Raw genomic sequence first — 22,366 nt, forward strand, 5'->3', positions numbered from 1 at the left:
AAGTCCGTTACGTTTTTGTTAATTATCTGAATTGATGAGCAGTTATTAGGTTTAATAAGTAATAAATACTTGGTCAGACAGTTTTATTCTAGAATGTAGTCCGTTGAGTCTGATTGTAACGTATAACGCCGAGTTATAACGTAACTGCCGAGTTATGGTGTGTAATGCCGAGTTATGACATAGTATTTGTAACGACCGTATCATAGCCTCCAAACTTAGCCTGAAAATGCATTTTAATGAAGCAGGTTGAGCTTTTAATGTATTATAAGTCGGCTACTTGAGTGAGTTCATAACTCGGCCACTAGCTTACCCTTGGAGCCCCCATTTCAAGATGCTTTATTAAAAGAAGGAATAAAATATTTTGAATTTCAGACGCTATTTGAAGTTAACGTGTATTGAAAAGTGTAGTAGTATTTGTCATTGATTGTACCTTTGGTTTTTTTCAATATAATTTTGAACCGTTGATTTAATAAATACAACGGTTAGGGTTTTTCATGGAACTGAATAGTTAATTTGAATAGTTGCTGAGACGATTTTGATGAAAATGAATTGGTTGGGCGAGAATATTGTGTTAGTTCACCATTGTTTGATGATTTGATTAAAGATTGAGTTTGATTGCGCATGTGTAAACGATGCGACTTTGAATTGAAGAATTATCGCAAAATTGATTGAAGATTGTGTTTGATTGCGCATGTGAATGGATAATTGATTGAAGATTGTGTTTGATTGCGCATGTGTAAACCATGAGACTTTGAATTGAAGAATTATCGCGAATGGATAATTGATTGAAGATTGTTGATAGTCATAGTTCACAAGATAGTTGATATAAATCTGATGATAGTTGATATAGAAACGATAATGATTGATATAGCTCGAACAATGATTGATATAAATCTGAAAACAAAGATAATAGATATAGATTTGAATATAGAAAAACAGATATAGATCGGCAAATAGAGATAATAAATATAGATCGAAAAATAGAAATACCAGATGTAAATCAGAAAATAGAGATGACAGATATAGATCGACAAATAGAGATAACAGATGTAGATCGACAAATAGAGATAACACATATAGATCGGGAAATAGAGATGATAGATATGGATCTGAAAATAGATATAACAGATATAAATTGACAAATAGAGATAACATATATAAATAAGAAAATAGAGATGACAGATATAGATCGACAAATAGAGATAACAGATGTAGATCGACAAATAGAGATAACACATATAGATCGGGAAATAGAGATGATAGATCAGATCGAAAAATAGATATAACTGATATAAATTGGCAAATAGAGATAACAGATATAGATCGACAAATAGAGATAACAGATATAATTATGAAAATAGAGATATCAGATATAGATAAGAGAATAAAGATGACAGATACAGATCGGCCAATAGAGATGATAGATATGGATCGGAAAATAGAGATGACATATATAGATCGGAAAATAGATATAACAGATATAAATTGGCAAATAGATATAGCAGATATAAATTGAAAAATAGAGATGATAGATATAGGTCGGCCAACAGATATAAATTGACGAATAGATATATCATATATAAATTAAAAAATAGAGATGACAGATATAGATCGGCTAATAGATATAACAGATATGAATTGGTAAATAGAGATAACAGATATAAATTGGCAAATAGAAATAACAGATATAAATCAGAAAATAGAGACGACAGATATAAATCAGCAAATAGAGATGACAGATGTATATCGACAAATAGAGATAACAAATATAGATTGACAAATAGAGATGATAGATATGGATTGAAAAATAGATATAACAGGTATAGATTGGCAAATAGAGATAACAAATATAGATTGGCAAATAGAGATAATAGATATAATTCAGAAAATAGAGATATCAGATATAGATCAGAGAATAGAGATGACAGATACAGATCGGCTAATAGAGATATCAGATATAAATTAAAAAATAAAAATGACAGATATAGATCGGCCAATAGATATAACATATATAAATTGGTAAATAGAGATAACAGATATAAATTGGCAAATAGGGATAACAGATATAAATCGAAAAATAGAGACGACAGATATAGATCGGCAAATAGAGATAACAGATATAGATAGGCAAATAGAGATGATAGATATGGATCGAAAAATAGATATAACGGGTATAGATTGGCAAATAGAGATAACAGATATAGATAAGCAAATAGAGATAACAGATATAATTCAGAAAATAGAGATATCAGATACAGATTAGAGAATAGAGATGATAGATACAGATCGGCCAATAAAGATATCAGATATAAATTGAAAAATAGAGATGACAGATATAGATCAAAAAAATAGATATAGATTGTCAGATAGATATAACAGATATAAGTTAAAAAATAGAGATGAAACATATAGATCAGAAAATAGATATAGATAGGCAAATAGATATAATAGATATGAATTGAAAAATAGAGATGACAGATATAGATCGAAAAACAGATATAGATCGGCAGATAGATATAATAGATATAAATTGACAAATAGATATATCAGATATAAATTGAAAAATAGAGATAACAGATATAGATCGGAAAAATAGATATAGATCGGCAGATAGATATAACAGATATAGGTCGTCAGCAAATAGATATAACAGATATAAGTTGAAAAATAGAGATGACAGATATAGCTAAGAAAAACAGATATAGATCGGCAAATAGATATACCATATATGAATTGAAAAATAGAGATGACAGATATAGATTGGCAAATAGATATACCAGATATGAATTGAAAAATAGAGATGATAGATATAGATCGGAAAAATAGAGATAACGGATATAAATTGGCAAATAGAGATATCATATATAAATTGAAAAATAGAGATGACAGATATGAATCAGAAAAACAGATATAGATCGACAGATAGATATAACAGATATAAGTTAAAAAAATAGAGATAACAGATATAGATCAGAAAAACAGATATAGATCGGCAAATAGATATAGCAGATATGAATTGAAAAATAAAGATGACATATATAGATCGGAAAATAGAGATATCAGATATAGATCAGAGAATAGAGATAACAGATACAGATCGAAAAATAGATATAACAGATATAGATTGGAAAATAGATATAGATCGGCCTTTTTCGGGCCTTAATGATTTACTATATGACTTTTGTTTACAAAGGTGCAGGTAAGTTTGAAGCCATTGGAAGGAAATGGGGCCTATAGAAAAAAGGGTGTTTATTTTGAGACCCCACAGTGGGCGCCAATTGTTCTTATGTGGATAACCTGGACATGACCTCGGCTAAGGGAGTCGATGCCGAGCTTTTGCCTTCAACGCCGAGCTATAAGCTGGGATGATCCAAGCTCTTCGTCCAGAGAGATTCACATCACCGAGAGTATGAACAAAGGGGGAGTGTACTTACAAAAGGCACTCCGATGCTTAAGTTAGTACTGAGAATTCAGTGTGTCTATTGAGGATAAAACATCATACCTTTATAGGTGAAGTAAGATAGGTCAGTTACGTTCTTGTTGATTATCTAAATTGATGAGCAGTTATTAGGTTTAATAAGTAATAAATACTTGGTCAGACAGTTTTATTCCAGGATGTAGTTCGTTGAGTGTGATTTTAACGTATAACGCCGAATAATAACATAACTGTCGAGTTATGGTATGTAACGCCGAGTTATGACATAGGATTTGTAACGACCATATCGCATTCTTTCTGTATAGTTCAAGAATTGGAAATCCCAATTTTAAATTAAGAAAACATAACAATGGCTAGAAGCACGTAAATTAATGGTTTTATAAAATTACTAATATGTGGTATTAGAGTAAAATTATCTCTATCTTGCCATTTTAAAATTGAATAATTGTGTATTGTTTTGATTAATTATTTTTAAAAGAAAAATGCATAGTATAAATTTGGAATAAATAAAAAAATTTATTAAGAATAATAGATAATACTCTTTAAAAAAATCTTTTAAATTTGTACTGTAGTTATTCTTCGTAATGGCATATTATGATTTTCATAAATTTTCTCATTCTTAAATTTGAAGAGAAGAACAAAAGAACTTGTAGTTGTTGGATTTTCAGTTTAAAATGTAAATTTTATTTTGAGTGAGATTTAAACTTGGATCCTCCAAGTGTTGTTAAAATATTTATCTACTAGACTATTTTTAATTTTGGCATTAGTTAAGTCACAAATTTATTTATTTGATGATGATGGTTATATTTGTATGTAATATCAATTCTTTTGCTGCATATCATATTTTGATTAATACATAATTTATTGAGAAGTAGTCACAACATCTTTGATAATAATTGTATTTAAAAAAATTATATAAAAATTAATATGATATATTTATAATTGTTGTGAATGATACAGTAAATTTATTCACAAAAATTTATTATATTTTCACATATAATTAAGTTGAAATAAAAAATATTTTTTATTTTTTAATTAGCCCACAAGTATTAAGAAGTAGTATCTTATTTTTTAATTTAACACTTTATTTAATATATAGTAAATATTATGTGTGTTAAAATCTTTACCCACATATAGATTTTAATGACACTATGATTTATATTTATTTTGATATGATTTCATTGGCATGTATTATCATATATATGTTATGAATTTTGATATACCTATTTAAAGTTGAATAATGTTAGCATGATTTATTATTTGCAGTAATAATAATATCTGAAACTGTATTTGAAGTTCATTTGTTAAGTGGTGACAACTATAAAAAGTGAAAAGATAAGTTTCTCTTTTACTTAGAGTGTGCAAACCCTGATTATGTTCTTCATAGGGAAGAGCCTCCTGCACCTATTGATGTTAGTATTCGAACTGATGTAGCATTATACGAATGGTGCGAGAAATCCAACCGTTTAAGTATGATATTCATGAGGTCTCATATCTCAACTAGTATCCTAGGTTCAATTTCTGATTACGAAAATGTCAAGAATTACATGAAGGCTATTGATGAACAATTTGAGTCTTTTAGTAAGACATTTGCAAGCACCCTAATAGCACAATTGTCATCTATGAAATTTACTAGCGTGAGCATATCATGAGGTTGAAAGATGTAGCAGCACAACTAAAGGCTTTACAGATTGAGATTTTTGACTCATTTTTGGTGCATTTTATTCTATTTTTTTTTTCTATCTAGTACAAATAATTTAAGATTTTTTACAAAACACATAAAGAAATATAATCATTTATGTAGCTTAAATTTTTATCATTACATTATATCAGAATATCTATGATAAAAAATTTTAGAGTTCAATTCTTCTTATCTCTAAAAAAAATATCATAATAAATTTAGACCAAATTGAATAGTTGATCATATGTAGAGAGAAATGACCTACTCTCATCATTTGTTAATTTTTCATTCCTTTGAATTAAATATTAAATTGAAAACATTTGCACGAAGTGAACGAAATCATGAAACAAGAAGTTCAATTTGTCTTCTAATGGCAATAATATCTTACAAAGACTAAGTTTAATTGATTCAATTCAACGATTGAGTATATCTTATCATTTTGAAAATGAGATTGACAGAATATTAGTACACATCCACAATGATTTTACTAACAAAGATCTTGCTATAGAAGAATGTGACCTTCACTTTGTTGCATTACTTTTTTGTTTGCTCCGACAAAAAGGATATAAACATTTCATCAGCTACATATAGAACTAATTTTTTTTATCTTTTATATATATAATTACAATATAAAAAGATACCAATTATTAATTATGGATTCACACTAGTTATTATAAATATGAATTATACAGATGTTTTCAACAAATTCAAGAATAAAAAAGGAGAATTCGATGAAATAATTGTTGTTCAAGATGATGAAGGGATGTGGAGTTTGTATGAGGCGATGAAGGTTGTAGAAGGTTTAGAGAAATGAGGTTGAATCTATGACCTTCTTTTACTTAATGAAATAAGGGTTAACTTATAAACTTACACTAAGATTCTGTTTGAACTCAGCAGCGAAAAATTTATGTGAATTTTATTTTGTCTCATGAATATCTGAAAACATAATAGAGAAGGGAAGAGAGAAGCTGATATCATCATATATCCTGGTTCAGTTGCCTTGTGCAACCTACATCCAATTTCCACCACAATAGTGGTGGAATTTTCATTATAGTTAAAGTATTACATACACCAATTCCACAGGATTGACACAATCCTTTCACTCTCAAGTTCTAACCTAACTTGACTTGGTTATGCTAATACCTAACTCTTCACTCTTAGTGCTTACCCAACTAAAAAAGGGGTACCTCACTGGTACAGGATACAAGACACAAAACCAACCTAAAGAAATCTGAAATCACTCTAAGCTTTTCACTCAAGTGTATCACTCAGCTTTTTTTTTTTCACTGTTTGACTTTTTCATAAGCTCTCTCTTTCAGCCTTTTACCTCTCAAGAAATTACAGAAAGATATACATTGAAAAATAAATTACAATCTGTAAAACATGAAGAAGATTGATGCTTCAATAGCCTCTATTGCTATGTGATGAACCAGATTTGCTTAACTCTGATTTTGTTCCTCATTCTGGCGGAATGCTCCTTTGACAGAAAGCACTGTCCAAGTTGACGAACTCTCTCAGAGAAGACTTCTCAGAACATGAACTTCAAACCCTGGTTCTCTTTCCTTAGCTTTAGAATGATGAAAAAATTTTCATTTTTATCTCCTTGCATGTTGCTGAGTTGCTCTCTACCAAGTCAACTCCTCGAGCTGTGTGCTACCAACTTAGCTTTTTACTTTCTTCCATTAATCCTCAATTTGAAATTTTGAAACAGATCTCTTTCTCTTGACCGAGTGCCTCAAAACAGCAAAGAAGAAAAGTTTACAATGACAATCCCATATCTGAACGCTTGAGATACTACTTTGTCCCCAAAAAATAATCTTGGCCTTTGATTCACAACAGTATGTTTCAGAAATCACTTTCTCCATATGTCTCAAAATGAAGTAGTAGAGAGATGGAGAAGGAGGGAAGAAAGTAAGATGTATGCAAAAGGAAATGAATCACCTTTAACTTTTGACTTAGCTTGATATGGTTGGATTTGGATGATTAGACTTCAACCTTTTTACTTAACCCTTCTCTTTCTTTCTTCTTTAGTGAATGTCTTATGAACGAAGCTTTCTCTCTCTTCTCTGAGTTCTGACCGAAAATTAAAAAAAGGAATGTTGGCTTTGGTGGAAGCACTTTGGAAGGATCAGCTTTGAGTGAGATCAATTCGGGTTTGGGTTGGCTCTTTTTTAGTTCAGCCCACGTGATTCTTTTGCTTAACAACTTTGGACTTTTAGTGCTTTGTTAGTCCACTTTGATTCTGGTTTGATTTTCTTTTTATTGGGTTGCTGGAATATTCATTTTTTGGCCTGCAACACTTAATCAAATTCAATCAAAACTGAATGGGTATTTAACCCATTAAAAAAATCATGTTTATCATCATCAAATTAATTTAGTTAATTTCTTAACTCAACAGGCTGCACAGTTAAGAGTTCATGGAAAAATATATTAGAGGAAGCACATAAATTCACATAGAATAAACTTAAGTCTATCACTAATCAATTGAGTCCATCTCTTTTTTTTTCAACGGTAGGATTTGATTTTCATTAATAAAAATGGATGGTCTAAAATGGACTACAAATAAGAATAGAAGATGGATAGATCCACCAATATTCTAATACATATCTTAATGTAAGAAAAAAAAGGAAAAGTGAGGCTTTCATCTTTTTCGACATTCTTCCATAGCCCTCCGAGCTACTGCCAAGACCTTAGATGGGGGAATTTGACGGCCTTCAAAGATGAAAATATTTCGGGCTTTCCAAATCTGCCAGGTAATGTTTTTTGCAAGTTCTCTTCTTTCTTTGCTTCATTTCTTTTCAACTCATTTTTCAGTCTCATCTACCATTTTCAGGTTTCTTCTTGCTGGTCTGGTGTGGACAAATTTACTGCTTACTAAACATTTTTCGATTATGTGCATTTCTAGAAGCAATGAAAGATTAATTTCTCAACTTGGTTGTACCGTCGACAAATTGGCTGGGTTCATCTCTTACTGATCAATTAGAAGAATTTTTTATAGTTTTTTCTTAAACGATGAAAAATATAATTATTTATGTGTTCTATTTTATTAATTTTAAATTTTTATAAAAAATAGTTTCATAATGTAATATCAGATTTTTTATAATGTAAAAGTTTAAAATTCAACTTTAATATGTTAATTTCAAAAAAAATTAGTATAAAACTAATAAAAAATTACAAAAATATTTACACAATTTAAAAAAAAAATACTTACTTAAAAAATATACTAACTAAAGATATAATTATTTGTATATTTTTTTATCAACATAAGATTTTAAAAAGAATGGATTCATGATACAAATATATTACGTTCAGCTTTCCCACTTGTAACATTCTAGTTAGTCTACATTTCAATTGGGTACTTATAATATTTAGAACTGTGGTATATACTTGTGATATTTAAATCCCGTTTACTTTTATCTTTAGTTTACTAATTGTATGTGTTCTGTCCGAACATCAATTGCGGAAACAAATTCTTAATCTATCAGAAGACAAACAAATTCATGCATTCAATATATTAAAGAGGGGATAACAAAAGTTTGGTATTCTCCATCATTTTATTAAGGAAAAGTATGAGGAGACAATATACCTATGGTACAATACATACAATGGGGGCTTAATTGAAATTAACGTTAAATTATGGATAGCTAATTAATTTTGATTTCTTTCTAATTTGAATTTTGAAACAAATTAAATTATGGGTAACTAATTAATTTTAATTTCTTTCTAATTTGAATTTTGAAACAAATTAGGATTACCGTCTATCAAGACGGCGTGAATTCAACTCTCTCCACTAATTCGAGGATCTCGCCGCCTCTGCACTGCAAGATCACTGACTGCCGTCTGCCTCTCTTCCCACTGCCGTGTTGTTCGAACTGTGCACAGGTGATTTGCGTGGTCTTTGCGCTAGTGCAGCAACCTAGATCTGCAGCAAGGAGTATTTGTTTCCGGAAGACTGTCTTCTCAGTGGCCCCATCTCAAGACGAACACATTTTAAGCGAGGGTCATCCTTCATGCACACCACCGGACAAAGATTCATTAATGGAGTGCGATCTCGTTGAACCCCTAGGTTGTGATATGTCTACCATTGCAGTGGTTTCATCAGACCAACCTCAAAACATATCCGGCGATGTCCTCGTCGGCGTTGAGAAGTGGAACCAGGTGAGCTATTTTCATAAACAAATTCTGCCATGGATGTTTAGTTTTCAAAAAATTTAGATTTTATGTCACACTGTAGATGAGGTGTTTGTTTTATATTGAATTAAATGTGTGATTATTTTATATTGAGTGATATGATTATATCCATGCAGAATTTGAAAGAATTAATTAATCGTTTCATGCGTATATGATTGTTTTTAAAAGTATAGTATATTTATGTGCAGCAAACATATTTTATAATTATTTTTTTTTGTATATGAATGCATGCTGCCTGCATATTATATTGCATGTTTTATATGCTAACCATTCTTTTATATTCAGATGGCCATATATTTTATATGGATGTTGGAATAGCCTAAATTAGCTAGTTGGTATGCATTGAAATGGCCATATATGCGTATATTGTTGCTACATGATGGTCATTTGATAAATTAAAAAACAAATATAAGGTGGTGCAGGGGTTGTGAACTAGAACTAAATTAAAGTGTATGGTACTTGGATTTCCTGCATATTAATCATGACATGGTTATTTTAGTGCTTTGTAATGGCATGGTATTTTTGTATGAAAACTGCATATAATTTAATTTTTTTTATATGCTCACATGCTTTATGCATGTTATGTGGTTTATATGGATATGGAGTTTGTATGGTTTATATGGGTGTGTGTTTTATATGGCATGGTATCCTTACATGAGTGTTTTGTACGTATATGATACCTGCACATTATGCTTGCCGGCATGTTATTTATTTATATGACATGGTATCCTTACATTGGCTCACAGAGTTCGAACGATGTCGGTGTTGATGACATTCTAGGCCCATCGAAGGTCACCACAAAGGGCAGGCCAAAGAGTAAGAGGCTCGACACTACCCTTGAGAAGTCCTTCAAGAATTCAAGTCGGAGAAAATAAAAGAATTCATCCCAATAGATGTTTGGCTTAATCTCAACTTTGTATGTTTAGTTGGTATAGTACTATCCAAGAACATAACTATTTCACTTTTTCTTTTTTTTTTGGCAGGTGGTTCGTCTGCACGCATCTCAAGATATAAACCATGGTGCTGTTGCTGGCTTGAATGTTCTCGTACAAGCCGGTGGTTTCATGTCTTTGTTAAAGCTCCTTCAACAAAAAGTAGGATTAATTGGACAAGGTTGTGATAGTGAATATTTTCTCATCTCTGTTTTTAAAGGATTCATGTTAGCTTAAAAGTTTTGAGGCAGCTGTTGCAAAAGTCCACATGTTATTAATTGCAAAAACCCTTTTTCCATTTGTTAGAACGAACTATTTTACTATTTTTATTTCGTGTAGACTTAATGCATAAAGAGTATATTTGATTGTTATTCTGTAATTTATGAGATAGTTTAACAAAGTTGTACTTGATTCCTACATGCTTTACTGTATAATTTTTCAGTACGTAGCTGTTCGTTATAGACATTGTTTTCACGTATTTTTAATGAATTAAAGTGGATGTTCATTTCCATAAGTGACCGGATGTTCATTTTTACTCTAAGTATGGATGGTTAGCCGTTAGTATTCGAGTGTGTAGCACTTGGTTGTTATGTTTTGATTTTGACCAAGTTAAACTGGATGTTCATTATAGTATGGTATCGAATGTTCAGTTTAGCTATATTGGTGGATGTTTATTGGTCACCTATTTCAACATGCACAAATATGGCAACTTTACCAAATAACTTTGATAAATCCGGGATTCTAACATATGAAAAAACATAGATAATATTAAGGTAACATAATCAATAAATCATTGTACTGTAAATCCCTAAGCATGTCAGCAGTAAGTAAACTCATTATAATCTGGTAGTTAATGTAGCAAGTGGGTAAATAAGTTGTTAATGTAGCAAGGTGAGCAACGCGTCTCGACTAGTTTCTGTTGAACAAAACAAATACGGATCAGCAGATTGTCGTAAAAAATATCTAGATATGTTCATGTATTCATGTAATCAATGTGATACCTTTTTACCCATCTGAGTTTGTCTTTGGCCAGTTTAGAGTTTGGTTTGTCTTTGCTTAGTCTGGTGTAATTGCTGTTTTCAACTAGCTGCATTATTGCAAGTACTAATTATTTAAAGGAAAAGAAATAAAATAAAATTCCTTCATTTCTAACATTCAACTCTCATTATACCCTCAATTCTAACAACAATCCAAGATGCGCTCAAAATCAATTCCAGGGGCAGTTAACAATAAAATCTTTAAAAAAAGACAAGGAGAAACAAATCTTGAAAATGATGTGGGGGCCTTATACATGTGTTTCGTACACTGTTCTATTAAACAGGACCAATAAAGATGAAAAAATAAATAAAAAAAAGAACTCCAGCAGACAAAATGATCATAGGAATAAAAATAGGTAATATAAAGGAGCAACTATACACTAAACAAATACACTATAGAATTCTCAACAATCAGTCAAAGAATGATTCTCAAGAAGTGGTAGTACTGGTATATAGTGGTGGTGATGAATCATGAGCAATAAAAATCAAAGAGCTGATATACATTCCCTAATTCCAACAACAATTCTCGTCACAAAGCACTCACAATTCACAAAACCTTAAAAAAAAAAAGCAAATTATCCAAAACACTAATGAATGATTCTCTATTGCTGAATTTCCTATACACAAGATTAGTATATGGCACACCATTTTATTTTTTTAGAAATTAGAGAGAAAATCATAGAGATCAGAGACATAAAGAACAAAGAGAGCGAAATAATCAAAGTGGGTTACATCTAATAAATTGGGATCCAATTTTCGAAAGCTTGGAGCTGAAGCTAAAACATAACAGCTCCAAAATACTACTCTTTGTAACATTAATAATCACTCCATCTGAAAAAAAAAACACTCACTAATCGGTAAGGAAAAACAAAATTAAAAATAAAAAAACACCCCCAATTAAATCAATTAAAACAAAACTAACTAATCTATGAACACCACTACCATCTAATCATGTTCAGTTCGGCGATGAGATCTCTTTGGCAGCAGTTTTGATCGGCGGCTTCTCGCCGGCGACTGGGTTGCAGCGAAGGCCGGATGTTCAGTGACGGCGCCGTGCTTGAGGGAAACGAACAGGTCGCTTGCGTTCACCTGTGACCTTCCTTGGTTGCAGGTTGCGGGACTCAGGGTTCTAGCGCCGTAACGGATTTCTACAACGAATTGAGAGGGTTTGAGTGGGGGGAGAAGAAACGGCGAAAAAAAAAAGGGATAGGGATTGGAGATTTGGGGAAAAAGTGAAAATAGCAAAAATCTGGTGGTGTGTTAAAGTAAACAACCATAATAGGATTAGGGTTAATTTTCTGCTTTAATTTCAATTGGGTCTAATAAAAAGTCCATCATTGTATACATATTTCATTGTCTCCCTAGCGGGATCCTTTCATTAATGACTAACACAAGGGTAGAGTATACGTAGTACAAAAACAAGTAGAAAGAATTAAACCAAATTAAAGCTGTAGTATTTTGTAAGTATATCTGAAAACAAATATAGAAACATTAAATTGAGAGAGAAATAAAATAAAAAACAATACTTCACCTTTTTTTAATTATTGAGATTTTGATTGGATAAAAAATGAACAAATCTTATTTTTAAGATATAGATATAGCATTTTCTTTTTGTGACTATATAGCATTTATTTGGAGAACGGTATTTTCGACACTTTTAAATTTGATAATACCATTTTTTTCTTATATATATTTTAAATTATTATTTATTTTATTATTTTATTTTTTATGATAATTTAAAAATAATACATAATAAAAAATAATAATATTATGACAAAATCTACTCTACATTCATTTATATTATCTTGCGCCAGTAGTTGTTGGCTACATGCATATATTAAATATATCAAAAATGCTATTCGTATACTAAAATTTTAGTCAATGTTTTTTATATGAAAATTGAAGTCGAGTTTAATTATGATTTGACATTTTTTGGACTGAAGACGTGACTGGACCAACAGGATGAAATATGATAAGTGGACTCAACACTAAAATAAGAATTGTAGATTCGATCATATGACTACAAATATTTTTGAGTGTGTTAATTCAGTATTCAAAGGTGTCAAGAATCTTTTAATTTGTTTTTTTAGTGAAATCCACTTATGAGAAATTAGCAAAATTCTTTATTCGTTCGCAAGAAAAAAAAAGGTAAAACATAGTTAGAGACAGATCAGCAATTTAGTCCGTCACTTGTGAAGACAATAAAAACAAATCCAAAAACAATTTAATCCGTCATTTGTAAAGACAATAAAAACAAACCTAAAAGCATCGAGATGTTTCGTAATGACACTGTATAATAGAAATAATTCAGAATTTAACGTGGTCGAAATTATTTCAATAGATAAATTTTCACTCGATACTTACAAAATCTTAATAAAAGATTGGATTTGCGATTGCGAATATTTTTAAGCCCTTCCCTACCCATGTCAGTGTGCAGTTACTTGCTGTACATATTCCTATTTGAGTTAGACAACGTATGTTCACGAAATTTTTTAGACCTTTTAAAATTTTATTTTTATTTTTCAGATAGGATATTCGTTACACTGAACTTTTTCCGGAGTGCTTTAAAATTGTTTTCAATGCGATTGTAGAATGATCAATAATGGAAATAGAGGTTTTCAGGAATTATGTCGGTGGAAATTCAAACTCAGTATTGCAACATGTTACACAAGCCGTAAGTTTTTATTAATTACACTTATTATTAGTTTATTAATAATCATTATAATTAATAATCACTTTAATTAATTAAATAACTTCTTATTATATATACTTGCAGTTTTCTAATTAAATAACTTTTTCTATTTCAGCTTTTGATTAATGAATCGAGTGGTTTGAAAAAGAAAGTTTAAAATTATAAATTGAAATTTATTTAAATATTTTTAATTTGCAAAAAGAATTTATCATAGTTTAGTGGTTTGATTTAATTAACTAATTTATAAGGTTAAAAATAGTTAACACTATTCAAGATAATGCAATCGAATTCCTCCAGTCAAAATTAAACAACTCATAAAGGATATGCAATTCTTTAATAATTGAGCAATGGCTACAGAGTTCACTCACTTTTTAACAAGACAAAGTAAAAAGGAATCTTGTTGGTACATAGTACATAGCTTAGCTGTCCAGTTGGGCCACACATTTTTCACATTTGAAAATGGGCATCCAGCTAGGGACCATATTCTATATAGTTATTGGTTCTTAACGTCTTAATATATGAACAAAACAAAAACGTCTTAATATCGTTCATTCCCCAATACTCTACATGTCTCTTTCAGCTTCACTTCCAGTGATGACTTCCAGTCAACTTTCCCCTTCTAACTCAAAGCGACGCTCTGCAAATTTTGCTCCTAACATTTGGCACGATACTTTCCAAAAATATGCTGATTCTGAATCCTTGGTATCTTATTTAATTTTGTATGATGAAATATCAGTATCTTGTTAAACTTATACATATATTATCGTGATAATTTTTGAATTATTACGTATATTCAAAATACGGATAGTATATATCTGATCACTTCTACGCCAGAGACTCAAAATAATGCTTGGATAAGTGGTGTATTGTGTAAATTGGATAAATTATAAGTAGTTTTAAGTAAAGTTGCTTTAACAAGAATGATAGTTATATATATGGATGGGATTCCTAGTTGTATAAAAGAAGTTGAGTTATCTATCTATATTATTGTGTTTCTAATATCAACCCCAAAAATTTCCATAACTTTTTGACTTTTTGTATATTTTTGGACATATGTTTTGTCGAGTTTAATTTTGATGCATCGAAAGTGTAAAATGTTTTGTATAGTCGTATAATCATATTTGTTTTTTTGAATAACTATTCACACAGTTAATAAAAATAGTAGTTATTTTTTTATTTTATTATATTATGTAATTAGATGTACGTATAAAGGTATTTTATACTAACAGTGCAATAAAATTAAATTTATATTTTGTTATAAAAAATACATAATTAGTTTATGAATTTAATTTTGATGTAGTGTCAATGTAAAATAGTTTTTCAAGTGCATCTAATTATACGATGTCACATCATTAAAAATAACTACATTTTACATTGACGACGTAAAAAATCACCTAAAAGAACGAGTGTAATTGCACAATAATACAAAACACTTTACATAGTCAGTACATCTAAATTAAACTCTTAATTTATATATACATATGTTTTAAAAGAGAGTTTTAAAGTGATGATTGAATTATTTCCATGTGATTTCAACGTCACGATCGAGTTCAAACTGTGAAAATAACTACGGAAATAATTATTAGATTAGGTTGTATATAATACACTCTTTGGGTGGAGTTTTTTGCCAAATCTTGCATTAACATGTTTATGCATTGGACTGTCTTTTTAATAATATACTTTCTTTCTTTCTTTTTTATTTGTTTTTTTTTTATTAATGAAGATAACCTAATTAAGTTGAAAAGAGAAAAAAAATATAATCTCGTTAATTTTCTTTTGTTTTTTAGCTTTTAAAGAGTCATAGTATTAAAATCGCCTAGTCTGCATTTTGTAAACATTTCTATAATTATATAGTTAATTAATAAATCAGATTCATTTTAGTATTGACTTTTATATTTTTTTCACTTACGTTTTTGTTTTCTTATCAAACAAATAAAAACTCTTCTTTACTTATTATTAAAATGGAACAACTTTCAATCTTTTACGTTATATTTTTTCATAACAACAAAAATATATAATATAACTTTGTAGAAGTTAACTCATACTGAAAACTGCAACTTTAGTAAATATTGGCTTTTACAAAAATTTTCTATTTTTAATACTAAAAACTTAAAAAATTTATTTATCAACCAAATTAAATTGAGAAATGATATGCATAATAACTGAAACATAAAACATTACCAGTACCAGTTTGATTTGCATCTGATTTTATTTAAGAATTACATCGAACCTATAACTTCTTCAACAAATCATTATATAATAATTTTGTTAGAAATATAATTATTTAATATATTTTTTTTTATTCACTTAAATTTTTGGATAAAATATCGTAGTATTAATATATTATATTAAAATATCTATGATCGAAAATTTTAAAGTTCGATTCTTGTTATCTCTAAAAGAAAAAAAATATCATAATAAATTTAGTCCAAATTGAATAGTTGATCATATGTAGAGAGAAATTACCTACTCTCATCATTTGTTAATTTTTCATTCCTTTGAATTAAATATTAAATTGAAAACATTTGCAGGAAATGAACGAAATCATGAAACAAGAAGTTCAAATGCATAAAGAAAAAGTAAAGATGAATTTGTCTTCTAATGACAATAATATCTTTCAAAGACTAAGCTTAATTGATTCAATTCAACGATTGAGTATATCTTATCATTTTGAAGATGAGATTGACAGAATATTAGTACACATCCACAATAATTTTACTAACAGAGATCTTGCTATAGAAGACTGTGACCTTCACTTTATTGCATTACTTTTCCGTTTGCTTCGACAAAAAGGATATATCATTTCATCAGGTACATATAGAACTAATTTTTTTTTATCTTTTATATATATAATTTCAATATAAAAAGATGCCAATTATAAATATGAATTATACAGATATTTTCAACAAACTCAAGAATAAAAAAGGAGAATTCGATGAAACAATTGTTGTTCAAGATGTTGAAGGAATGTGGAGCTTGTATGAGGCTGCACAGTTAAGAGTTAATGGAGAAGATATATTAGAGGAAGCACATAAATTCACATACAATAAACTTAAGTCCATCGCCAATCAATTGAGTCCATCTCTTGCTGAACAAGTCAATCAAAGCTTAGTACAACCTTTTCACAAGGCAATTCCAAGAATGAAGGCAAGGTCATATATGTCTTTTTACGAAGAAAGTTCTACGCATGATAAAATTCTTCTAAAGTTTGCAAAACTAGATTTCAATATGCTACAAAAATGGTACCAGAAAGAAGTTGGTAGTGCCACCAAGTAAGTATTTTAAATCTAACTAAGCACTTTTTATTAGATTTTTTTAAAAAAGAAAAGCTCCTATAATCGACAAGATATAATTTTTTGTACCATTAATTATAGGTGGTGGGAAAAGTTAGAATTTTCGAAAAAGGCCCCTTATGCAAGAGAGAGGATAGCTGAGTTATACTTCTTTCCATTTGCTATGAACTCTGAGCCTAAATATACTACTTTTAGAAGGGTGGTGGCCAAAGTGGTTCAATGGATGACTATATTTGATGATACTTATGATGTCTATGGAACAATCGAAGAACTTGAGCTCCTCACACAGGCAATCCGAAGGTAAGAATTGACCAATTCTATATTATTATGCTACATATCTCAATTAGAAAGAATCTATACATGATCAATGAGTTTATATTTATTTTGGTCATTATCTTAATAATTTAATTTCACGATCACGTTTCTTTCTTAATTAGTTTTTAACCTTTTTGTGTTTCAGATGGGATATTAGTTACATTGAATCTCTTCCAGAATGCTTTAAGGCGAATTTTAATTCAATTGTGGAACTTGTTGATGAAATAATAGAGTTAAATGCTGGAAGTGGAGAATCAGACTTGATATTGCAATGTCTCAAACAAGCCGTAGGCTTTATTTCTTATTTTTTTTTAATTTAAATTAATTATTATATTCATTAATCATCATTTTAATGAAGTATTCATCAATTAATTTATCTTCAGTTGTCTCATTATGCACAAGGTTACATGGATGAAGCAAGATGGTGCCATGAGGGATATATTCCGCCATATGATGAGTATAAGGTTGTTGGATTTGCTAATTCAGGATATCAACCGCTTATAGTAATGTTTATTGCTTTGGGAGAATTTGCAACCAAAGAAACTCTTTATTGGGTTTCTAATAATATTCCACCCATCCTACTAGCTTCGACACTTATTGCCAGACTCACAAATGATTTGGGTTCACACAAGGTATATTGTATATTGTTAGAGATATATATTTTATATATCTTTTTCTATTATCTTAAATTTTAAAAAAAGTAATTTGTTGACATAATATTAAAACTTTTATGACAAAAAAATTTAGAATTCGATCGTCTTCTAAAAAAATAGCATAAAATAAATAAAAAAAATTATAAAAAAATTTAAATAAAACCCAAAAAAATTCTTATTTAAGAAGATTGTGTTATAAAAATAATTTCATGATATATATATATATATATATATATATATATATATATATATAATGTTGACATACATACATATCAAAGGAGAGAACTTTTCATAAAATTATTTATTTTTAAAACTATTAGGTAAAGAATCTTGTTAGAAAGCCAATAGATTATTTGTACAATGTGTACAATGGGCTATTCACATCCGGACTATTCAGTTACAAAGGTACAAAATGAACATCCCCCATTGTACAATGTGTACAATGGGCTATTTATATTCGGGTTATTTAGTTACAAAATGAACATGTCATGATACCATTCATGTTAAAAACTTCAACTGATGGAAAAAGATAACACTAATGGTTATATCTCTAATATTCTCTAAACCTCTATTGTACACATTGTACGAAAATTCCATTGGCTCTTCATACTTTTTCTTAGGTAAAATAATATAAATTATTATATATTTAAAATATTTTTTAATGTAAGAGCTTTTTATCATATCATAAAATAACTTTTCATAATAAATAGTTATATTGCTAATAGAGTTTAATTTTAATCGGTTGTAAATAACCACTAATTTATTTGAGGTATTCATCATTGTATAAGGGTGTAATGAAAGAACTACTAGTTGTGAAAAAAAAACTTAATAATTTTGACTTTTTTTATTTATTAACTTTTGCATAATAGTATGATAATATGATTAATTTAAGTTAATGGTGAATATTTACATGTAATTGTCTTTATATGAAGTTTTTAGTTTAGAATTATTATATAATTTGACATATTTGACTAAATTATTATTTAACGATTTTTAACTAACAATTTCATATAAAGATAACTGCACGTGAATTTTCACCTTAAGTTGATAGATATAAATTAAATCCATTTGCTATTATGTTTTAGTATTATTTTCTAATTCATGGGCCTATACTATCTTATTTCCCTAAATAATTGAATCAATATTAATTTAACAAAGTCATGATTAATTTACACACACAAGTTTTTAGTGGAATATTTTAATACTTTTTGACAATGATATATATGTATAATTCAACTTTTAATTTGGATTTGATCATATTATTTAATTTGTACGCTAGTCTTATAAGTGATTTTTGTTAGACCAATAAATAATTAAGCAATTTTACTGAATTTGGTTAGAAAAAATGCTTGTACACGTATCATTAAATCGCTGTTTCTAAATCATAGGCCTATTTTGAACCAATTATTTGTAGTTTGAGCAGCAAAGAGAACATGCTGCTTCGGCCGTAGAATGTTGCATGAAGCAATATGGCTTTTCAGAAGAGGAGGCCCATGAATTCATCAAAAAGGATATCAATAATTACTGGAAGGATATAAATGAAGAGTACCTCAAGTTAATTGAATATATCCCAAGGCCAGTCCTTGATTGCATTGTTAACATGGCACGCATATGTGAGTTTCTATATGCAAATTTTGGGGATAAAATTACAGATTGTGCACTCTGTAAAGGCCACATTGCGCCACTGTTTTTGGATCCCGTGGTCGTGTAGCAGTTTTATGGTCCTAATAAGCTTTTGAGTGTTTGGCCTTAATTAATCTTTAATTATATGCATGTATGGTGTTCTTGTCCTGTTGTTATTGTTTGTTTGTATTGTCTTGGAAGGATACCAAGTCCTTTGTCAACGGTTAGTTTTTGTATGATGTTAAATTCCAAAATGATTTTTGTTGTGCACACTAAATAATTTTCGAAATCCCAATTACATCAATAATTATGTGTTTGAGATCGTTAAAAATGTGTATTACTTTAGTTTCAGATTCGTTTCTTTGTTAATAGCTTGCTGGTGTAATTTGATGACATAGATCTTTAGTGATATATGTCACATTATAATTTGGTCATATATAATAAGAATTTAGTTTTAATGTACTATCAGTATAAAATCGTTTTATACGTGCATCCAATTACATAATGTCATATTAGTAAAAATAACTACCTTCTATTTGAACCACGTGAATGGTCATCTAAAAAAATAGTTGTAATTGCACGACTGTGTAAAACGTTCTATATATATAGTCAATGTATGAAAATTAAACTCATGTAATAATATGATAAATTTATGAGCAACACATGACATGCTAATGTGATTGATAATACTATGTATTAAACTTGTTGAAGAAAAGGAGAAAGAAGACTTATGGTGAGAAACCAAGAAGTGAGAAAACAGAGGCGGAACAATAAAAGAGTAAGATGAAAACAATTTTGTTATTAAGAGAATCTTTTTTTTTTCTCTATTTTCATACACTTGAACCTTGCTATTTTATAGTCAAGGATAGCTAACTCTATCTAATATATCTCACATCCTCCCCCCCCCCCCCAAACTTAGGGAGGCTTATGTGCCAACCGAAGTTTGCTCTTGAACTTGCTGAATAGCGATGGAGATAGAGGCTTAGTCATAATGTCTGCTACTTGTTCTAAGCCTGGAATATGAGTAATAGCAACCTATCCTTGAATCACTTTATCCCGTACAAAATACAGATTCAATTCAAAATATTTTGTTCACTCATGTAAGATGGGATTATAAGCTAATAATACAGTGGACATATTATAACAAAAGACTGTGGGAGATGAAGTACAAGGATGCTTTAGTTCACTAAGTAGGAATCCATATTAACTCAGAAAAAGTAGTTGCCAACGCCCTAAATTCAGCCTCGGTGGAGCTTTTGTTGACAATGAGTTTCTTTGAACATTTTTAAAAAATCAAGTTTGCTCCAAAGTACACACAGTATCCAGACACAGATATTCTATCATTAACATCAGCAGCCCAATCCGAATCTAAAAAGACAGTTAAATGAAGATCATTGGTCTTATGAAATTGAAGAGCAAGATCAACTGTACCTGCTAAATATCGAAGGACACGCTTTGCCGCCATCCAATGATCTTGAAAAACATAAAATGAGGAATTTATTCTTTTGAAAAATACAAGCACCTCATTAAAAAGTTTTACCAAATTAAGTTTCAGTATCCTTTTTAATTATTAGTGCATAAATTTTCTGGATACAAATTTAGCAATTAACTCTAAATACAATAGTGCAATAATTACTAATAAATATAAATGAAAGAATATTTATATTTTTACCGCAAATTATGCATTTTGTTTATAATAAAAACGATATAAATATACATATACGTATTTTGTTTACGATACGAGTTTCATGAAAGGAAAAAGAGAAAGTTTAAGAATCCAACTATATACGTAACCAAGCAGTCAATTTTCAAAAATCTTTTATTTTAAAATTTTAAAATCTAATTTTACGCTAAAAAACATGCGTCCTCCCATCTTTTCACGTCTCTTCTTTTCTCTCTGGATCTCTTCTTATTCTTTTTCTCTATGTCTCTCCCTCCATGTCACCCCTCCTCCGCCCATCTCTCTCACTGCCGCCTCTCTCTTCCTCCATGTTACAACTTCTTCTTTTCCTCTATGTCTCTCCCTCCGCATCTTTCCCTCCCTCCATGTCTTTCCCTCCAAGCTACCTCTCCCTCTGTGCCACCTCTCTCCACAATTCTTTTCTATCTCTCCTTCCATGTTTCTCTCTCCACGCCGCCCTTCCTTTCGCATCGCCTCTTTCTCCACGGTAGCGGTGCACATGGGGTTGGGTGAAGTCGAATTCGCCGTGACCCGAATTCGACCTTAAATAATGACCGGGTCTATTTATGAGACTCTTACCTGACCATAAATCCGATAAAATCGTATTACTTTTGGATCACACTAATAAAGCGAGTCTAAACCGAGTGAAATCCGGATCTTGATTAACTTTATGATGACATCACTAAAGGTTGGATTCTACATCTTTTGAATCTCTAAATTTTGAAAAATAATTATTTCATAACATTGCAACATTCACATAATAATAATTTAGAATCTAATAATAACAATCTAAAGTTTCATAATAATAATTATGTCAATTACACACTAAACA

At 29.7% G+C, this 22,366-nt stretch overlaps 1 protein-coding gene across 1 annotated transcript; it reads left to right on the plus strand.

Moving 5' to 3' along the window:
* Nucleotides 1-16,852: 16,852 nt before the first annotated feature.
* On the plus strand, nucleotides 16,853-20,015 carry LOC130945938 (probable sesquiterpene synthase). Its single transcript, XM_057874626.1, has 5 exons — nucleotides 16,853-17,241; nucleotides 17,344-17,562; nucleotides 17,723-17,864; nucleotides 17,961-18,209; nucleotides 19,645-20,015. Exons 1-5 carry the CDS (start codon nucleotides 16,853-16,855, stop codon nucleotides 19,939-19,941), a joined length of 1,296 nt encoding a protein of 431 aa, XP_057730609.1. The 3' UTR covers nucleotides 19,942-20,015.
* Nucleotides 20,016-22,366: the final 2,351 nt, after the last annotated feature.

This window comes from Arachis stenosperma, chromosome 8 (genome assembly GCF_014773155.1).
Source record: "Arachis stenosperma cultivar V10309 chromosome 8, arast.V10309.gnm1.PFL2, whole genome shotgun sequence".
In the NCBI taxonomy this organism is placed as follows: Eukaryota; Viridiplantae; Streptophyta; class Magnoliopsida; order Fabales; family Fabaceae; genus Arachis; species Arachis stenosperma.

Coding starts and splice junctions, on each gene's coding strand:
- LOC130945938 (XM_057874626.1), top strand. CDS start 16,853: ATGAATTATACAGATATTTTCAACAAACTCAAGAATAAAAAAGGAGAA. Junction 17,563..17,722: donor CTCACACAGGCAATCCGAAG/GTAAGAATTGAC, acceptor TTTGTGTTTCAG/ATGGGATATTAGTTACATTG. Junction 17,865..17,960: donor TGCAATGTCTCAAACAAGCC/GTAGGCTTTATT, acceptor ATTTATCTTCAG/TTGTCTCATTATGCACAAGG.